The sequence below is a fragment of the Oncorhynchus keta genome, chromosome 20 (assembly GCF_023373465.1).
Source record: "Oncorhynchus keta strain PuntledgeMale-10-30-2019 chromosome 20, Oket_V2, whole genome shotgun sequence".
Lineage (NCBI taxonomy): Eukaryota > Metazoa > Chordata > Actinopteri > Salmoniformes > Salmonidae > Oncorhynchus > Oncorhynchus keta.
In genome coordinates, this window is record NC_068440.1 from 15308647 (window position 1) to 15330818 (window position 22172).

At 41.5% G+C, this 22172-nt stretch overlaps 1 protein-coding gene across 1 annotated transcript in view; it reads right to left on the reverse strand.

Annotated features, from left to right (window-relative positions):
* Positions 1 to 22172, reverse strand: part of LOC118399464 (protein FAM135B-like) — a 60558-nt gene that overhangs the window by 28323 nt on the left and 10063 nt on the right. Inside the window, exons 2-4 of the mRNA XM_052472159.1 lie at positions 14930 to 15026; positions 7811 to 7890; positions 2665 to 2819 (exon numbers count right to left, since the gene is read on the reverse strand). Coding sequence (XP_052328119.1) covers positions 2665 to 2819; positions 7811 to 7890; positions 14930 to 15006 — 312 coding nt within the window. The 5' untranslated portion in view covers positions 15007 to 15026. The remainder of the gene's footprint in view (positions 1 to 2664; positions 2820 to 7810; positions 7891 to 14929; positions 15027 to 22172) is intronic.

Genomic DNA, 22172 nt, shown 5'->3' on the forward strand with positions numbered 1-22172 from the left:
AGCAGCTGTTAATGTGTGTATAGTGTTGGCATTAGTATCTCTACTGTGTCTTCTGTCTGGTTACGCTGTAGACTGAACAGTATGGTTCCTATCATTATGAAGGTAAAAGGCAGGTAGTTGGATTTGGGGTAATCAATTTAACCCTATTTGAATAAAGCAGTGGAAAACAACAAAGCCATACACTACTAGAGAGTACGCTGTTGGGAGAAATTAACAATCATTGGAAGAAATCTCTCCCTACTGTATCTCTCCCTACTGTATCTCTCCCTACTGTATCTCTCCCTACTGTATCTCTCATTTATTTTCACACATCCAACTTCTCTCTCCTCTCTCTCCCCTCTCTCTCTTCTCTCACTCTCTCTCTACACTATCTCTCTCGTCTCTCTCACCCTCTCTCTTTCTCTCTCTCCTCTCTCACCCTCTCTCTTTCTCTCTCTCTCCCTCTCTCTCTCCTCTGTCTCTCCTCTCTCACACTCTCTCCTCTCTCATTCTCTCCTCTCTCTCTCCCACTCTCTCCTCTAGTTTACTCTCTCTATCTCTCTCTCTCACTCTCTCTCTCCTCTCTCTCCCCCTTTTTCTCCTCTCTCTTGCTCTCTCTCTCCTCTATCTCTCCCTGTCTCTCTCCTCTCTCTCGTGCTCTCTCTCTTCTTTCTCTGGCTACCTCCCTCTCACTCTCATGTCACTCTCTTTGTTGTTATCTCTCTACAGCAAGCACACACACACACACACACACACACACACACACACACACACACACACACACACACACACACACACACACACACACACACACACACACACACACACACACACACACACACACACACAAATACAGACACACGCACAAATACAAACACACACACAAATACACAACATGCCCTGTGTAGCAGAACAAACAGCATTGTCAAATCCTATTGAAATTCTGATTGGATAAACACACACACTGGGGAAATCGAGTTATATTTTGTCCTTCTTATCAGAGTGAGGGAAGAAGAGGGAAGGAGAGAGAGAGACAAAGAGATAGAGAATGAGTGAGAGAGAGGTGGAGGAGAGGGGGAGAGGGAGAGAGGGGGGACAGAGAGAGAGGAGGGAAAAGAGAGAGAGGGGAAAGAGAGGAATGAGAGGGAGGGAGAGAGAGAGCGGGGGTAGAAGGGGAGAGGGAAAAAGGGAGTAAGAGAGAGCGATAGACAGAGAGAGAAAAGGGGATGTCTGAAATCTGATCGACGTTCCAGCCGACAGCCTCTCTCTCACCACCTTTGCATAAATAATGTGTCATACATTTAATGAAAAAAATCTAAATTTAGGAGACCTCAAAGGTAGGTAACCGACATTAAAATAAATCAATTAGATGAGTTGACCTGCCATGTAGCCAATAAGCTGATGATTCTAACAGTCACATTCTGACTGAACCAGGGTTCCTGTTTACTCTGTAGGTTAGATTGTAGATACCTGTGCATTTGGAAAGTATTCAGACCCCTTGACTGATTCCACATTTTGTTAAGTTACAGGCTTATATTAAAACAGATTAAATATATATATTAAATATGTTTTTCCTCATCAATCTACACACCATACCCCATAATATTTTGCTAATTTATTACATATAAAAACAAAAATACCTTATTTACATGAGTATTCCGACCCTTTGCTATGAGACTCAAAATTGTGCTCAGTTGCATCCTTTTTCCATGAATCATCCTTGAGTTGTGGTGAATTAAATTGATTGGACATTATTTGAAAAGGCACACACCTGGTCTATATACGTTTACAGTGCACGTCAGAGCAAAAACCAAGCCACGAGGTCGAAGGAACTGTCCGTAGACCACCGAAACAGGATTGTGTCGATGCACATATCTGGGGAAGGGTACAAAAAACTTCTCCAGCATAGAAGTTCCCCAAGAACACAGTGGCCTCCATCATTCTTAAAAGGAATATGTTTGGAACCACCAAGACTCTCAAGCTGGCTACTCGGCCAAACTGAACAATTGGGGGAGAAGGCCCTTGGTCAGGGAGATGACCAAGAACCCGATGGTCAATCTGACAGTGCTCTAGAATCCCTCTGTGGAGATGGGAGAACCTTCCAGAAGGACAGTTGTCCCCAAGAAGACTCAAGAATGTAATCGCTGCCAAAGGTGTTTCAACAAAGTACTGAGTAAAGTGTCTGAATACTTATGTAAATGTGATATTTCAGTTTGAATATTATTTTTATTAGCAAGCATTTCCAAAAACATGTTTGTGCTTTGTCATTACGGGGTACTGTGTGTAGACTGATGAGGAATTTCATTTTTTAATACATTTTTGATAAGGTTGTAACGTAACAAAATGTGGAACAAGTCAAGGGGTCTGAATGCTTTCCGAAGGCGCTGTAGCACAGTTCAATATGCAAACCTTCCATTCCAGCTAAACAATGGATGTGTAGCGTAATTTCTGAATTAAAAACCTGCGAACGGTAATATTTTACACACACATATGAAGGTACCAATAAGGTATAATTTCTGAGGAAAAAACACAAATGTGAAAAATTGATTGGATATAGCATTTTGGAAATCAACTGTGTGTGTGTGTGTGTGTGTGTGTGTGTGTGTGTGTGTGTGTGTGTGTGTGTGTGTGTGTGTGTGTGTGTGTGTGTGTGTGTGTGTGTGTGTGTGTGTGTGTGTGTCTCACCCTCTCCCCATCCAGCAATAGGTGGACCTTGAAGAGCATGCGGTCATCGACGTTGACCTCTTCGTTCCGGTAGAGGATCTGGAAGATCCGACTGAACACCGTAGTGTCCTCATGGACCCCATCATGGACCCCCGCAGAGCTGAAACTACAGTCACCTGGGGGGGAGGGAGGGCAGAGAGCATCAGCAGGTACCCTCGTCGTCATCGTCTGCTGATATGCAGACGAGGTGCTATGTGTTTTGAGAGTCAGCTGGGGGTCTCAATTTACTGTTGGGAGTTAGAATAGTGGAATACACAAGCTGCAATTTTGACATGTAGTTGTACATCAGCACTTTTTATCTTGTTATGTCAGTCACTGACAGTCACTCACTTAGTCCATGTCAGCTAACATTCTATAGATTGCTAGGTAAGTTAGTCTAGCCAGCTATCTAAACCTTGTAGTAATCAGGGCTGAATTACTGAATTACTTACCGCGCAAGCAAGGCGCGTGCCCAGGGGCCCACATTGATTTTATTTGTCACTCTCACTCAGATATCACATGAACCTGGTTTAAGTCATGGCATAATTGCTGGGAACTAGCTTTTAAAACTGCAAAATGCTGTCTCTGCACATGGCAAAATTAGTAGAATTGCATGACATTAGTTTGAATTAAAACTGCAAAATGCTCTCTCTGCAAAATTGCAGGAAAATCATTTAAAATGTTTTGCCCGCAAAGTGGTGGGGTCCCCCGACCAGATCTGGCTTCGGGCCCCCAAAGCCTGGAGGCGTCCCTGATCATCATCATACATGACAAACACATCAACTTTCCCATCACTTTCATTTCATGTCCTCCACATACTGTAACTGAGACTCAGAAGCAGTGACTATTACATAGCTGAATGGATAAATATACAATCTGACATTTCTCTGGGTATCAAAATAAATGGTTTTCCATTACATCTCTATATAGCCAATGGTGTTTTCGGCTTGTTCCTGAAAAGAGATGTGAGGAAGCAGCTGTCTGCATCCGGCTGCTGGATGTGCAGCTGTGATAGGCCTTTGAAGGAAGCATCCCACTGAGGTGCTCTCCTTTTATCTACCTCGACATGCACTCTACACCCCCTCCTCTCTTTCTCTCTCTCTCTGCCTCGGTTTCTCTGTTTCTTCTCCCTGTTCTCCCCTTCTCTCCCTCTCTCGGCAGCCCTCTCCAGAAAGAACAGTCGCTTCAACCAGCACGAGTGGCAGGCTATTTTGTACAACATTTAGATTTAGTGAACGAATGTTGTGTTTTGGCAGCATGATGTGACACTGCAAGCGCAAATAGTCTTATTTAATTCCAAACCAATCATAGCCTGGCTGTTACAGAGGAACAGTCCGTTTGTCAACAGAGTTGTAATGAGGGTGAATGCTCAGTGCTCCCGGCCAATCTAAAAACACTGCATCTCTAGTTCTGCTCTACAGGGATAGAGGGAGAGGAACTAGCAAGGCATTAACGAGGCTTCACTGAGACTCCTCCTTGTGATAAATGAGGTACTAATCAAGTTATCAATCAAAATACTGTACATCGTTTACACGTTCTGGCTCTACATGTGATTTAAAGGAACGCAATTACTCGTGTACGCAATCAAAGGGCTCATGTTCTAAAGCAACATACAGGAGTTACAGGGAGTTTCCCCAGTGTTTAGACCCTCCAACCACTGTGCCTCTGCACCAGAAGTGACCGGCTCACTGCTGCACATACACTCACTATCGCTTTCTTTTCTCTCGCTCTCAACTCCATTCAATATCATTCAATTCAACTCAAGGGGCTTCATTGCCATGGGAAACATATGTTTACATGGCCAAAGCATGTTCAATGGATAAGCAAAAGTGAAGTAAACACTTGCACAAGTACCAGAATAATAAAATCATTGTGAATGTCATATGTCTATATACAGTGTTTTAGCTGTGTGCAAATAGTTAAAGTACAAAAGGGGAAACAAATAAATATGGGTTGTATTTACAATGATGTTTGTTCTTCACTGGTTGCCCTTGTATCTCTCTCTTCCCCTCTCTTCCCGTTCCCTGGGGCGGCAGGGTAGCCTAGTGGTTAGAGCGTTGGTCTAGCAACCGAAAGGTTGCAAGTTCGAATCCCCGAGCTGACAAGGTACAAATCTGTCATTCTGCCCATGAACAGGCAGTTAACCCACTGTTCCTAGGCTGTCAGTGAAAATAGGAATTTGTTCTTTAACTGACTTGCATAAAGGTTAAATCAAAATTCTCACTCTCTCTTTTGCTCCTTCTACCCTATTTTTTCTCTCTCTAGTCCCTATCCTCTCTCTCTCTCTCTCTCTCTCTCTCTCTTTTTTCTCTCTCTAGTCCCTATCCTCTCTCTCTCTCTCTCTCTCTTTTTTCCTCAGATATTCTCCTACTGTTTGTGTGACATAATACCTTTATAGTTAAGCTACTGTAAGGAGGCAGCAGAACGGTAAATGCTAAGCTAATTCATATAACACCATCCTGACTTAACACACCACAATGTTTGTCTGTATGAATCACAGCCATTAAATGGCTGGGCTTCAGAAGCGAGACAATCCGTCACACCTTTCAGTTCTCTGCTTGAAATGTCAAGTACACAACACTTTAATTTCCCACAGTACTCTGGGTGGATCATTTCCCAAGTCTTTGTGGTTGATAAATGTCTTTGTCCTGGCTGGCTGGAACGGAGCGTGTCATTGGCTGGTGAATTTATGTCTGGGAGCCCTGTCTGTCCTGTCTGTCTGCGAGGCTTTTGGCCGTAATACGTGACCTTGTAGAGGAGGAGCTGCAGGAGAGGGGAGGGAGATGGGGAAGGGGACTGCGGCTAAGTCCTCCAATTAGAATATGGATACATACTGTTATGTTACTGTACGTTCCATTGCTGCAATGGAGCTAGCGACACTCACTGTGTACAGATACTCTGGCACTGCTGCACTGTGTGTGTGCAGGGAATCCTGATACTAGGCTAGGCTATATGAATATTCTGCACTACAGCAAATGATTTGCTGATGTTATTAACATCTGGCAGTGCAGAGATCATCACTACAAACTATTATTGCTGAAAGTGAACCTATTATGGACAATAAACTAAACATTATCGACAACGAACTGGACATATTATGGGGGCTAAAAGCTGCAAAGTCGTTCAAGTTGATGCCCTTCACTCTACGCAGTTCTCCTATCCAATCGTATATTGGATCTAATGCATACGGTAGAAAAAGATGCAGCTAACCTCTCATTATATACTGCTCTGTACTTCACAAATTGATACAGTAAAATACTGTGCTGTTTTATGCTGCACAGCACCATGTGAAGCTCCACCATACAACAGGTCGCGTTGGTCTGATCAATCCCTCCCTGACTTCCCCACAGAGGTCAGAGTGACATCCAGATTATCACAGTCAGTAGGAGGCTAGGAGCAGGTGGCTGGAGGGTCTGAAGAAATGCCTGAGTGTCACATCTCAATGTCAGGGTCAGACCAACACAATAAACGGCTTTTGCAGCCCGAACCATGCACACACTTACCCCCACACACACACACACACACACACACACACACACACACACACACACACACACACACACACTGTTCCCTGCGTCCTGTTCCAATCATAATGTACTAATAATAGATTTTTTTATTACAGCAAATCAGAGACGCCTGGGATATTATGGCTTCCTGCTTATCCAGGGGACCAGATCTGTCTGCTAATGACAGTGTGTGTCAGCCCGGTCTACTGGAACGGTCTTGCGCACCGAGAAAATATATGCTCAACACTAACATTTTAGTAACGGCCACTGAAGTCAACAAAAGGTGCAGTTGTAAATGCGCCACAAAGGGAGGAATCGCATCATGTACTTCAGCCAGATTCATCAGCCTGACGTTCCTCACAGAGAGAGAAGGAAGAACTCTCCACCAATAACAACAAGGCTTATTACTACTAAACGGGAGAACACGAGAGGAAGCGGTCAGCTAGAAGTAACACACTGTTACTTCTCTGTTGGTGTGTCCAATGCCAGATGTCCTCTGTTTTAACTCGTCATTCAACTCTGTCATGTTACAACAAAAGCCTTTGATCTTCTTGTGAATACGTACACACCCCTAAACCCGATTGTAAGACAGGCAGGAGACACTCGGTGGCAATGGGAACTTTGTCCCGTCTCTTTCTGTGGGACTGTATCTTCTCGAGAAGAGAGGGACTACTTTCTCCGGTGCAGAACATGCGTAGTCTACATCAAAACTCAATGCAATACAAATGAATGTGCATGTGTTAAAGGCAGCTGTGGCACTTGCACTGTTTAAATCATTAGTCAAAACGATGATGTTCAATAAACCTTTTGGTTTCACACCTCTAAGACACAGATAGGCAGTTTTCATGGCTGTCTCAGATTCCTGCACATTATGCATCCCTGAAGCACCCGCAGTTAGGTGCTAATGGTGGCCTGTTGTATGAGGCCTAACCAGATGGTATAACACATCAGAATCATCAATAATATGGGCCATACAAACAGCTAGCATGTGGCACAGACTTAATTTCTCCAAAACGTCGGGCCCCCTGATAAAAAGTCAAGATCAAGGCTCCAACACAGCACACCAGCAACACACTACTGTTTCCATACACTATAGTTTCAGTGGCCAAATGCAATAAAAAGCAGGTGTTGTTTTCAGAAAAATCAAAGGAAACTGTACTTCAGCATGTGTGTCATTGTGGCTAAGAATGTGAATCACAGAAGATGAATGTAATCATGTAGCAGGGTAACCAGACAAGCATTATCATCTCACACTCAACCCACAACAGTCCCTGGCCTAACAGACTGCATAGACACAGTGTCCCAACCACTGGTATGTTATGCATGAACTCAAACTATCTGTATAGAAGTCTCGGTATGCTACAAGCTGGTGTGGGTCTAGCCCACCTGCCCATTGCTGGAATCAGTGAGGTACATTTATGTGGGAATTAGTATCTGTAAAACTAAGAAACTGTTCTATGGCATCTATGTATATTTCAGCATGACCTGACCAGAACCTGCTCAGGAAAAAACTCCTGGCCCAACCTATGGCAAATGGAAAACATACTGCTGCTTCAAAGTACAAACGATCCATTAAAAAACACCCAACATTATTCAGATTTAACTCAATGTGAGAACATTACCTGTATTCCCTGGTGTTGTCGCTATCAACCTGTGTGGTACACGAGGAGAGACCTTCAGCCCTGCTCGGACCTGGTAGAATCTGGAGGGAGAAAACCATGCAATACATTCAGTTGCTACACAGATGTAGGATATTCATTTTGAGCCAGTTTGCTACAGCAGAACAATATACCTGCAGCAACAGGAACTGTGAATTATTATGTGGATTATAATTAATGGACATCTTTTGTAGGGGTCGATTCATTTTTTATTAGGGCAAATCAAGTCTGCCATTTTAAAGTGGAAATTACAAACTGTAGAAGCCTTTTTAAAGCCTAAAATACACTACAAGTTTGCATTACCTGCTGTGCAGGAAAATTCCTTCAACAACAGGAGGATCAAATTAAGATACGGCATCCTCAAATAGCTAATACACACATACCGGTGCTACGCATCACTAAGCATACCACACACACACTAAAGCTTATGAAATCAATGTCCATAATGGAATGGAAAGAACTGCTGCTTTCCATGACAACAGACCCGGGGCTAGCACTGTCATGTTAAACACAGCTGCTAAGGAATTGTACAAATTTACCTTCATTATTAACGAGGACCGGATAAAATGGCAAATAAATAAGAAATGACTCATCGTAATGCACCATTCAGTGGAGTCTGCTGCTGTCTGTGCTTGAAGGTCAACGGTAGTAGAGCTCTGAACAATAGCTGATCAAACTGATACGACATCCCTAATACTATCATTTGGAATTGCCTCATGCATACTATTATCATCCTGCAAATGCTGACATACAGCATTCCTTCGTAAAAAAAAGATAGGGGTATGAAAAGTGCAGTGAAACACGCATCTTTCAAAGATCACTTTCAGTATTGGAGTGTGAATGGATGTGGTTCTGTGTAAAAACACATTGTGTCCCCTGCAATTGCACTTTCCCACCTGGACAAAATGAACACCTATGTGAGAATGCTATTCATCGACTACAGCTCAGTGTTCAACACCATAGTGCCCTCCAAGCTCATCACTAAGCTAAGGACCCTGGGACTAAACACCTCCCTCTGCAACTGGATCCTGGACTTCCTGACTGGACACCCCCAGGTGGTAAGGGTAGGTAACAACACATCCACCACGCTGATCCTCAACCCAGGGCCCCTCAGGGGTGCGTGCTCAGTCCCCTTCTCTACTCCCTGTTCACTCATGACTGCATGGCCAGGCACGACTCCAACACCATTATTAAGTTTGCCAATGACACAACACTGGTAGGCCTGATCACAAACAATGATGAGACAGCCTATAGGGATGAGGTCAGAGACCTGCCCATGTGGTGCCAGGACAACAACCTCTCCCTCAATGTGATCAAGACAAAGGAGATGATTGTGGACTACAGGAAAAGGAGGACTGAGCATGCCCCCATTCTCATCGACAGGACTGAAGTAGAGCAAGTTTCAGAGCTTTAAGTTCCTTCATGTCTACATCACCAGCAAACTAACATGGTCCAAACACACTAAGGCAGTCGTGAAGAGGGAACGACAAAGCCTATACCCCCTCAGGAGACTGAAAAGATTTGGCATGGGTCCTCAGATCCTCAAAAGGTTCTACAGCTGCATCATCGAGAGCATCACTGGTTGCATCACTGCCTGGTATGGCAACTGCTCGACCTCTGACCGCAAGGAACTACAGAGGGTAGTGCGGACGGCCCAGTACATCACTGGGGCCAAGCTTCCCACCATCCAGGACCTCTATACCAGGCAGTGTCAGAGGAAGGCCCTAAGAATGGTCAGACTCCAGCTCCCATTGTCATAGACTGTTCTCTCTGCTACCGCAAGCGGCAAGCGGTACCGGAGCGCCAAGTCTAGGTCCAAAAGGCTTCTTACCAGCTTCTACCGCCAAGCCATGAGACTCCTGAACAGCTAATCAAAGAGTTACCCAGAGTCCTTTTTTACGCTGCTGCTACTCTCTGTTTATTATCTTTGCATGGTCACTTTAACTCTATCTACATGTACATATTACCTCAATTACCTCGACTAACCGGTACTGGTACCCCCTGTATATAGCCTTGCTATTGCTATTGTTATTTTAGTGCTGCTCTTTAATTATTTGTTACTTTTATTATTTTTTTTTTTTTTTTTAACTATTTATCTATTTTTTACTTAACACATTTTTCTTCTTAACTTTTTAAAGCATTGTTGGTTAAGGGCTTGTATGTAAGCATTTCACTGTAACAACTGTTGTATTCGGCGCATGTGACAAATACAATTTGATTTGATTTGAGACCCATCGGAAGGCGATGGAAGAGACCAGAGCCTAGCTGTGAACAGACATGGTACCTTCAGGGTTTTAGCAAGCGACCGCCTCTGGGAAACGGAGGCGTGACAGTGAAAAGCAGGGAAAAGGTTTTGGAGGTTGATAAATATGGATATAGACTTAGCTACGAAAAAGGTTCAAGGCAGATCACAGCACGACTGTGTGAAACCCATTGTAGAACATGTTATGGTTAGAGTGTATTGTGGGAAAAAGACAGCAGAGAGAAAGAGATGTGAATGACATACAGTATACCTGTAGTTTGTCCTGATATCATGCACTACATCATTGACATATGAGCACGTTTCCAATAAAAACAAAAGAGCAAACATTCATTAATTGTACTAGTTAGAACGTCAGAAACAGATGCTTCGTGGTTGAAGAAGTGCATTCTGGGTATCACACACTGTGATTGAAATGGACTTCAAATGGGCATGCTCCTAGAAACTACAGCCAGGATTATCAATCAAACCTGATTAGAGCATCAAGAGCAACGTTAGACGTGACTAATTCGCCATCCGCTCAGCTCAACTAAAAGGCCTGTGCTGCTCTTATCACCCTCTCCTGGTTTAAAACATCAAACACAGACTTTCGTTTAATACAATCACTCTTCTATAGGGTTTGTATAAAACGTACATGGGAATAGCTTTTTCAGGGCTGTAGATAAGACTTGCATAGATGTTTAACCTAATGGTCTTTCTTTGTACATTTCTCCTTATCTCACAATAGCCAATGACTGTGTTCTCTTTACACCAGCAGTCATTTGGACAGGAGTCTTTGACTCTCTCTCCCTTTGTTCTGTCCTCCGATCAGACCTACTTCCTCCATGTTGCTGTTCTGGGGGGAAACATGCATAAGAACAAATATATTAGTGCACTCAGGCTCAGCTAAGCAGGATTATATTTGGCCAAAAGCTAGAGCCCTCCCTGTCCTGTTTGGAGCCAGGAAAATCTAATCTGGGTAAAGCTGGCCATTCAGTCTGCCAGAGTCACATCCCACAGGCTAGCCAGATGCCTGGTTATAATCTGACCCTATTCTACCCCGTGTCTGTGTCCCAGATAGACCCCATTCCCAATGTAGCGTACTAACAGGTCCAATATCTGTCCTCAAACACATCCTACTGTACGGCATAAAGATGACACTTTCCTAAATCCTATCATTAATATGAACTATGAAGCAGCCAGAGATACAGGTGGAGACTGTCAGTGGGTATTGATATTAACTATGAAGCAGCCAGAGATACAGGTGGAGACTGTCAGTGGGTATTAATATTAACTATGAAGCAGCCAGAGATACAGGTGGAGACTGTCAGTGGGTATTAATATTAACTATGAAGCAGCCAGAGATACAGGTGGAGACTGTCAGTGGGTATTAATATTAACTATGAAGCAGCCAGAGATACAGGTGGAGACTGTCAGTGGGTATTAATATTAACTATGAAGCAGCCAGATATACAGGTGGAGACTGTCAGTGGGTATTAAGTGAAGCAGCCAGAGCTACAGGTGGAGACTGTTAGTGGGTATTAATATTAACTATGAAGCAGCCAGAGATACAGGTGGAGACTGTCAGTGGGTATTAATATGAACTATGAAGCAGCCAGAGCTACAGGTCGAGACTGTCAGTGGGTATTAATATGAACTATGAAACAACCAGAGCTACAGGTGGAGACTGTCAGTGGGTATTAAGTGAAGCAGCCAGAGATACAGGTGGAGACTGTTAGTGGGTATTAATATGAACTATGAAGCAGCCAGAGCTACAGGTGGAGACTGTCAGTGGGTATTAAGTGAAGCAGCCAGAGATACAGGTGGAGACCGTCAGTGGGTATTAAGTGAAGCAGCCAGAGATACAGGTGGAGACTGTTAGTGGGTATTAATATGAACTATGAAGCAGCCAGAGATACAGGTGGAGACTGTCAGTGGGTATTAAGTGAAGCAGCCAGAGATACAGTGGGTATTAAGTGAAGCAACCAGACATACAGGTGGAGACTGTCAGTGAGTATTAATATGAACTATGAAGCAGCCAGAGATACAATGGGTAATAAGTCAAGCAGCCAGAGATTCAGGTGGAGACTGTCAGTGGGAATTAATATGAACTATGAAGTAGCCAGAGATACAGGTGGAGGCTGTTAGTGGGTATTAAGTGAAGCAGCCAGACATACAGGTGGAGACTGTTAGTGGGTATTAATATGAACTATGAAGCAGCCAGAGATACAGGTGGATACTGTCAGTGGGTATTAATATGAACTATGAAGCAGCCAGAGATACAGGTGCAGACTTTCAGTGGGTATTAAGTGAAGCAGCAAGAGATACAGGTGGAGACTGTCAGTGGGTATTAAGTGAAGCAGCCAGAGATACAGGTGGAGACTGTTAGTGGGTATTAATATGAACTATGAAGCAGCCAGAGATACAGGTGGATACTGTCAGTGGGTATTAAGTGAAGCAGCCAGAGATACAGGTGGAGACTGTTAGTGGGTATTAATATGAACTATGAAGCAGCCAGAGATACAGGTGGAGACTTTCAGTGGGTATTAAGTGAAGCAGCCAGAGATACAGGTGGAGACTGTCAGTGGGTATTAAGTGAAGCAGCCAGAGATACAGGTGGAGACTGTCAGTGGGTATTAAGTGAAGCAGCCAGAGATACAGTGGGTATTAAGTGAAGCAACCAGACATACAGGTGGAGACTGTCAGTGAGTATTAATATGAACTATGAAGCAGCCAGAGATACAGTGGTTAATAAGTCAAGCAGCCAGAGATTCAGGTGGAGACTGTCAGTGGGAATTAATATGAACTATGAAGTAGCCAGAGATACAGGTGGAGGCTGTTAGTGGGTATTAATATGAACTATGAAGCAGCCAGAGCTACAGGTGGAGACTGTCAGTGTGTATTAAGTGAAGCAGCCAGAGATACAGGTGGAGACTGTTAGTGGGTATTAATATTAACTATGAAGCAGCCATAGCTACAGGTGGAGACTGTCAGTGGGTATTAAGTGAAGCAGCCAGAGATACAGGTGGAGACCGTCAGTGGGTATTAAGTGAAGCAGCCAGAGATAAAGGTGGAGACTGTTAGTGGGTATTAATATGAACTATGAAGCAGCCAGAGATACAGGTGGATACTGTCAGTGGGTATTAATATGAACTATGAAGCAGCCAGAGATACAGGTGGAGACTGTCAGTGGGTATTAAGTGAAGCAACCAGACATACAGGTGGAGACTGTCAGTGGGTATTAATATGAACTATGAAGCAGCCAGAGATACAGGTGGAAACTGTCAGTGGGTATTAATATGAACTATGAAGCAGCCAGAGATACAGGTGGAGACTGTCAGTGGGTATTAATATGAACTATGAAGCAGCCAGAGATACAGGTGGAAACTGTCAGTGGGTATTAATATGAACTATGAAGCAGCCAGAGCTACAGGTGGAGACTGTCAGTGGGTATTAATATTAACTATGAAACAACCAGAGCTACAGGTGGAGACTGTCAGTGGGTATTAAGTGAAGCAGCCAGAGATACAGGTGGAGACTGTTAGTGGGTATTAATATGAACTATGAAGCAGCCAGAGCTACAGGTGGAGACTGTCAGTGGGTATTAAGTGAAGCAGCCAGAGATACAGGTGGAGACCGTCAGTGGGTATTAAGTGAAGCAGCCAGAGATACAGGTGGAGACTGTTAGTGGGTATTAATATGAACTATGAAGCAGCCAGAGATACAGGTGGAGACTGTCAGTGGGTATTAAGTGAAGCAGCCAGAGATACAGTGGGTATTAAGTGAAGCAACCAGACATACAGGTGGAGACTGTCAGTGAGTATTAATATGAACTATGAAGCAGCCAGAGATACAGTGGGTAATAAGTCAAGCAGCCAGAGATTCAGGTGGAGACTGTCAGTGGGAATTAATATGAACTATGAAGTAGCCAGAGATACAGGTGGAGGCTGTTAGTGGGTATTAAGTGAAGCAGCCAGACATACAGGTGGAGACTGTTAGTGGGTATTAATATGAACTATGAAGCAGCCAGAGATACAGGTGGATACTGTCAGTGGGTATTAATATGAACTATGAAGCAGCCAGAGATACAGGTGCAGACTTTCAGTGGGTATTAAGTGAAGCAGCCAGAGATACAGGTGGAGACTGTCAGTGGGTATTAAGTGAAGCAGCCAGAGATACAGGTGGAGACTGTTAGTGGGTATTAATATGAACTATGAAGCAGCCAGAGATACAGGTGGATACTGTCAGTGGGTATTAAGTGAAGCAGCCAGAGATACAGGTGGAGACTGTTAGTGGGTATTAATATTAACTATGAAGCATCCAGAGATACAGGTGGAGACTTTCAGTGGGTATTAAGTGAAGCAGCCAGAGATACAGGTGGAGACTGTCAGTGGGTATTAAGTGAAGCAGCCAGAGATACAGGTGGAGACTGTCAGTGGGTATTAAGTGAAGCAGCCAGAGATACAGTGGGTATTAAGTGAAGCAACCAGACATACAGGTGGAGACTGTCAGTGAGTATTAATATGAACTATGAAGCAGCCAGAGATACAGTGGTTAATAAGTCAAGCAGCCAGAGATTCAGGTGGAGACTGTCAGTGGGAATTAATATGAACTATGAAGCAGCCAGAGATACAGGTGGAAACTGTCAGTGGGTATTAATATGAACTATGAAGCAGCCAGAGATACAGGTGGAGACTGTTTCAACCCAAGTTTCCTACATGCCACGGGAGTGTGTTAGCCCGCTGAGCTAAAGCCTAATGATTAGCTTGGGCAGTCTTCAGGTCTCAAGGCAAGTTTACTCATCCCAGGAGCGGGGTTCACCGGTCCACCTCCATTACACTCACCCTCTCTGGAAGAGATCCACATTGTGAAACTTGTTCAGCTCTACAGAAAACTCCAACGTCCCCTGTACTTCAGACATGATACGTTCCAGGTCATCCCCTGCAGAGAGGAAAGAGAATATATCCATCGATATAAGATGGGTAAAAATGGAGTCCCAATAGACACATCTGGATGCATACTGTATTGCAGTGTGAGGAGCACACTGGAAAATGCTCTATTGCACTACCCCCATTGTTTTATGATTGAAGTGACAAAGCCATTAGCACCTTCATGATTCAGTGAATTCATGGCCAACAAAGCATCCTTTCATACAAAAAATACAAAAAAAGGCATTCACAAGGAATCAAAATCGAATCAAACCGTGACGTTTATCATCTAATCATTGAACACTGTCACTTGTCTTCTTCACTGTAGTGTTTCTATGACTCTGTTGTCCTCCGGAGGCCTCATAGTGAGAAGCACACTGGCATTTAGGGAGGTAACCCCAGACTGGAAATAGAAGCGCCTCTACACACACACACACACACACACACACACACACACACACACACACACACACACACACACACACACACACACACACACACACACACACACACACACACACACACACACACACACACACACACACACACACACACACACACTCCTCCACCATGGTTTCTAATTAGACAAACAATGAGTCATTCAGGAAGCGTTTGCCTTGGTCCTTCCATCTCCCAGGGAGCTATTCACAGAGCCAACACTCAACAGACTGCACACAACCTCAGCATGAAACATTGAGAGGAATGGAGAGAGAGACACCCGCGATGAAGTTTTAGAAAACGGTTCTAAATTGATGGGATGGAAAGTGTTGACTCACAATATCATGTTGAAGTCTGTGTTCTTTAAGACATTTACATGCTGGTCATTTAGCAGACGCTCTCATCCAGAGCGATTTACAGTCAGTCAACTTAAAACCAGCACATATTTCACATTCTAGCCTTCTTCTCATGAGTGCCTTCTATCATGATAGTAGTAGAGGTAGTTGGCAATAGCATGGGTAAGATTGTTACCGCACTGTTACCGTTGCCGCACTGCTACAGTTACTATAGTAACATAGTAGCCGTTGTGTTTATTGCCTGTTTTAATTCAGATTTAAAGCCCAGAGGCTGACATGCTAAACCTCTACTAACGAGTCACAGTTATTCAAAAGTTGATAATTGAGCTTGTTTGATCCCCATTTAATAACTCTTCCAAATCAAATAATATATGCCATTTAACAGATGATACATTTGAAATATACTGTAGATGGCCCACGGGAATGGAACCCACAACACTGACAGTGCGAGCTCCATGCTCTACCAACTGAGCCAATGAAACAACAGCATAGCCGTGCCTGTAGGACAGTAAACTAAGCATCACATTTTTTATGTGACATGATCTGCACTCAAATCTACTTCAAAAAGCTGTTTGTCCACATTAGACTGTTCTAGCTTCACAGACACATGAAAACAAAGGGATAACGGATCATAACAATCATTTGACGCCGTAAAGCAACTACGCAGAAGTAAGCGAGAGAAACACAATAACAAAGCCTCGTTCTCCACCACTGTGTGGTCCATTATCCCATTGCTGTTGAAAACCAGCTAAAGGGAGGGAAGATATATGTCACACAGCATTGCTGCCTTCTGCTGACATGACTTCTTGTGTTACATGAACATGTGAGGGGGCAGACACACACACACACACACACACACACACACACACACACACACACACACACACACACACACACACACACACACACACCCCTGCCCAAACTGGCTACTTTAATAAAGGTTATGTATGGTAGAGAACTGAGGGTTGTGCTGACGGTCCGTGGGTCATATTAACAGTGACCTGTCCTGACACAGAGCCTTCACCAAGCAGCCTTGAACAGCTGGTGGAGAGAGAATATGTGGAGGATATTGTGCTGCTGTGTAAAGTATGCTGTATTGTACATCAGTGTTGTATTGTTCATCAGTGCTGTAATGTTCATCAGTGTTGTATTGTTCATCAGTGTTGTATTGTTCATCAGTGTTGTATTGTTCATCAGTGTTGTATTGTACATCAGTGTTGTATTGTTCATCAGTGCTGTATTGTTCATCAGTGTTGTATTGTTCATCAGTGTTGTATTGTTCATCAGTGTTGTATTGTTCATCAGTGTTGTATTGTTCATCAGTGCTGTATTGTTCATCAGTGTTGTATTGTTCATCAGTGTTGTATTGTTCATCAGTGTTGTATTGTACATCAGTGTTGTATTGTTCATCAGTGCTGTATTGTTCATCAGTGTTGTATTGTTCATCAGTGTTGTATTGTTCATCAGTGTTGTATTGTACATCAGTGTTGTATTGTTCATCAGTGTTGTATTGTTCATCAGTGTTGTATTGTTCATCAGTGTTGTATTGTTCATCAGTGTTGTATTGTTCATCAGTGTTGTATTGTTCATCAGTGCTGTATTGTTCATCAGTGCTGTATTGTACATCAGTGTTGTATTGTTCATCAGTGTTGTATTGTTCATCAGTGTTGTATTGTTCATCAGTGTTGTATTGTACATCAGTGGTGTATTGTTCATCAGTGCTGTATTGTTCATCAGTGTTGTATTGTACATCAGTGTTGTATTGTTCATCAGTGTTGTATTGTTCATCAGTGCTGTATTGTACATCAGTGTTGTATTGTTCATCAGTGCTGTATTGTACATCAGTGTTGTATTGTTCATCAGTGTTGTATTGTTCATCAGTGTTGTATTGTTCATCAGTGTTGTATTGTTCATCAGTGTTGTATTGTTCATCAGTGTTGTATTGTACATCAGTGTTGTATTGTTCATCAGTGTTGTATTGTTCATCAGTGCTGTATTGTACATCAGTGTTGTATTGTTCATCAGTGTTGTATTGTTCATCAGTGTTGTATTGTTCATCAGTGGTGTATTGTTCATCAGTGCTGTATTGTACATCAGTGTTGTATTGTACATCAGTGGTGTATTGTTCATCAGTGCTGTATTGTTCATCAGTGTTGTATTGTTCATCAGTGTTGTATTGTTCATCAGTGTTGTATTGTTCATCAGTGCTGTATTGTACATCAGTGTTGTATTGTTCATCAGTGTTGTATTGTTCATCAGTGTTGTATTGTTCATCAGTGGTGTATTGTTCATCAGTGTTGTATTGTTCATCAGTGCTGTATTGTACATCAGTGTTGTATTGTTCATCAGTGTTGTATTGTTCATCAGTGTTGTATTGTTCATCAGTGCTGTATTGTTCATCAGTGTTGTATTGTTCATGTTGTATTGTTCATCAGTGTTGTATTGTATTGTTCATCAGTGTTGTATTGTTCATCAGTGTTGTATTGTTCATCAGTGTTGTATTGTTCATCAGTGTTGTATTGTTCATCAGTGTTGTATTGTTCATCAGTGTATTGTATTGTTCATCAGTGGTGTATTGTTCATCAGTGCTGTATTGTACATCAGTGTTGTATTGTTCATCAGTGTTGTATTGTTCATCAGTGTTGTATTGTACATCAGTGTTGTATTGTTCATCAGTGTTGTATTGTTCATCAGTGTTGTATTGTTCATCAGTGTATTGTATTGTATTGTTCATCAGTGTTGTATTGTACATCAGTGTTGTATTGTTCATCAGTGTGTTGTTCATCAGTGTTGTATTGTTCAGTGCTGTTGTATTGTACATCAGTGTTGTATTGTTCATCAGTGTTGTATTGTTCATCAGTGTTGTATTGTTCATCAGTGCTGTATTGTACATCAGTGTTGTATTGTTCATCAGTGTTGTATTGTTCATCAGTGGTGTATTGTTCATCAGTGCTGTATTGTTCATCAGTGTTGTATTGTACATCAGTGTTGTATTGTTCATCAGTGTTGTATTGTTCATCAGTGTTGTATTGTACATCAGTGTTGTATTGTTCATCAGTGTTGTATTGTTCATCAGTGTTGTATTGTTCATCAGTGTTGTATTGTACATCAGTGTTGTATTGTTCATCAGTGTTGTATTGTTCATCAGTGTTGTATTGTTCATCAGTGTTGTATTGTTCATCAGTGTTGTATTGTACATCAGTGTTGTATTGTTCATCAGTGCTGTATTGTTCATCAGTGCTGTATTGTACATCAGTGGTGTATTGTTCATCAGTGTTGTATTGTTCATCAGTGTTGTATTGTTCATCAGTGTTGTATTGTTCATCAGTGTTGTATTGTTCATCAGTGTTGTATTGTTCATCAGTGTTGTATTGTTAATCAGTGTTGTATTGTTCATCAGTGTTGTATTGTTCATCATTGTTCATCAGTGTTGTATTGTTCATCAGTGTTGTATTGTTCATCAGTGTTGTATTGTTCATCAGTGTTGTATTGTTCATCAGTGTTGTATTGTTCATCAGTGTTGTATTGTTCATCAGTGTTGTATTGTTCATCAGTGTTGTATTGTTCATCAGTGTTGTATTGTACATCAGTGTTGTATTGTTCATCAGTGTTGTATTGTTCATCAGTGTTGTATTGTTCATCAGTGTTGTATTGTACATCAGTGTTGTATTGTTCATCAGTGTTGTATTGTTCATCAGTGTTGTTGTCAGTGTTGTATTGTTCATCAGTGTTGTATTGTTCATCAGTGTTGTATTGTTCATCAGTGTTATATTGTTCATCAGTGTTGTATTGTTCATCAGTGTTGTATTGTTCATCAGTGTTGTATTGTTCATCAGTGTTGTATTGTTCATCAGTGTTGTATTGTTCATCAGTGTTGTATTGTTCATCAGTGTTGTATTGTTCATCAGTGTTGTATTGTTCATCAGTGTTGTATTGTTCATCAGTGTTGTATTGTTCATCAGTGTTGTATTGTTCATCAGTGTTGTATTGTTCATCAGTGTTGTATTGTTCATCAGTGTTGTATTGTTCATCAGTGCTGTATTGTTCATCAGTGTTGTATTGTTCATCAGTGTTGTATTGTTCATCAGTGTTGTATTGTTCATCAGTGTTGTATTGTTCATCAGTGTTGTATTGTACATCAGTGTTGTATTGTTCATCAGTGTTGTATTGTTCATCAGTGTTGTATTGTTCATCAGTGTTGTATTGTTCATCAGTGTTGTATTGTTCATCAGTGTTGTATTGTTCATCAGTGTTGTATTGTTCATCAGTGTTGTATTGTTCATCAGTGTTGTATTGTTCATCAGTGTTGTATTGTTCATCAGTGTTGTATTGTTCATCAGTGTTGTATTGTTCATCAGTGCTGTATTGTTCATCAGTGCTGTATTGTTCATCAGTGTTGTATTGTTCATCAGTGTTGTATTGTTCATCAGTGTTGTATTGTTCATCAGTGCTGTATTGTACATCAGTGTTGTATTGTTCATCAGTGTTGTATTGTTCATCAGTGTTGTATTGTTCATCAGTGTTGTATTGTTCATCAGTGTTGTATTGTTCATCAGTGTTGTATTGTTCATCAGTGTTGTATTGTTCATCAGTGTTGTATTGTTCATCAGTGTTGTATTGTTCATCAGTGTTGTATTGTTCATCAGTGTTGTATTGTTCATCAGTGTTGTATTGTTCATCAGTGTTGTATTGTTCATCAGTGTTGTATTGTTCATCAGTGTTGTATTGTTCATCAGTGTTGTATTGTTCATCAGTGTTGTATTGTTCATCAGTGTTGTATTGTTCATCAGTGTTGTATTGTTCATCAGTGTTGTATTGTTCATCAGTGTTGTATTGTTCATCAGTGTTGTATTGTTCATCAGTGTTGTATTGTTCATCAGTGTTGTATTGTTCATCAGTGTTGTATTGTTCATCAGTGTTGTATTGTTCATCAGTGCTGTATTGTTCATCAGTGTTGTATTGTTCATCAGTGTTGTATTGTTCATCAGTGTTGTATTCTACATCAGTGTTGTATTGTTCATCAGTGTTGTATTGTTCATCAGTGTTGTATTGTTCATCAGTGTTGTATTGTTCATCAGTGTTGTATTGTTCATCAGTGTTGTATTGTTCATCAGTGTTGTATTGTTCATCAGTGTGTATTGTTCATTGTTCATCAGTGTTGTATTGTTCATCAGTGTTGTATTGTTCATCAGTGTTGTATTGTTCATCAGTGTTGTATTGTTCATCAGTGTTGTATTGTTCATCAGTGTTGTATTGTTCATCAGTGTTGTATTGTTCATCAGTGCTGTATTGTTCATCAGTGTTGTATTGTTCATCAGTGTTGTATTGTTCATCAGTGTTGTATTGTTCATCAGTGTTGTATTGTTCATCAGTGCTGTATTGTTCATCAGTGTTGTATTGTTCATCAGTGTTGTATTGTTCATCAGTGTTGTATTGTTCATCAGTGTTGTATTGTTCATCAGTGTTGTATTGTTCATCAGTGTTGTATTGTTCATCAGTGTTGTATTGTTCATCAGTGTTGTATTGTTCATCAGTGTTGTATTGTTCATCAGTGTTGTATTGTTCATCAGTGTTGTATTGTTCATCAGTGTTGTATTGTTCATCAGTGCTCAGTGTTGTATTGTTCATCAGTGTTGTATTGTTCATCAGTGCTGTATTGTTCATCAGTGTTGTGTTGTATTGTTCATCAGTGTTGTATTGTTCATCAGTGTTGTATTGTTCATCAGTGTTGTATTGTTCATCAGTGTTGTATTGTTCATCAGTGTTGTATTGTTCATCATCAGTGTTGTATTGTTCATCAGTGTTGTATTGTTCATCAGTGCTGTATTGTTCATCAGTGTTGTATTGTTCATCAGTGTTGTATTGTTCATCAGTGTTGTATTGTTCATCAGTGTTGTATTGTTCATCAGTGTTGTATTGTTCATCAGTATTGTTTCAGTATTGTTCATCAGTGTTGTATTGTTCATCAGTGTTGTATTGTTCATCAGTGTTGTATTGTTCATCAGTGTTGTATTGTTCATCAGTGTTGTATTGTTCATCAGTGTTGTATTGTTCATCAGTGTTGTATTGTTCATCAGTGTTGTATTGTTCATCAGTGTTGTATTGTTCATCAGTGTTGTATTGTTCATCAGTGTTGTATTGTTCATCAGTGCTGTATTGTTCATCAGTGTTCATCAGTGTTGTATTGTTCATCAGTGTTGTATTGTTCATCAGTGTGTTGTATTGTTCATCAGTGTTGTATTGTTCATCAGTGTTGTATTGTTTCATCAGTGTTGTATTGTTCATCAGTTCATCAGTTGTATTGTTCATCAGTGTTGTATTGTTCATCAGTGTTGTATTGTTCATCAGTGTTGTATTGTTCATCA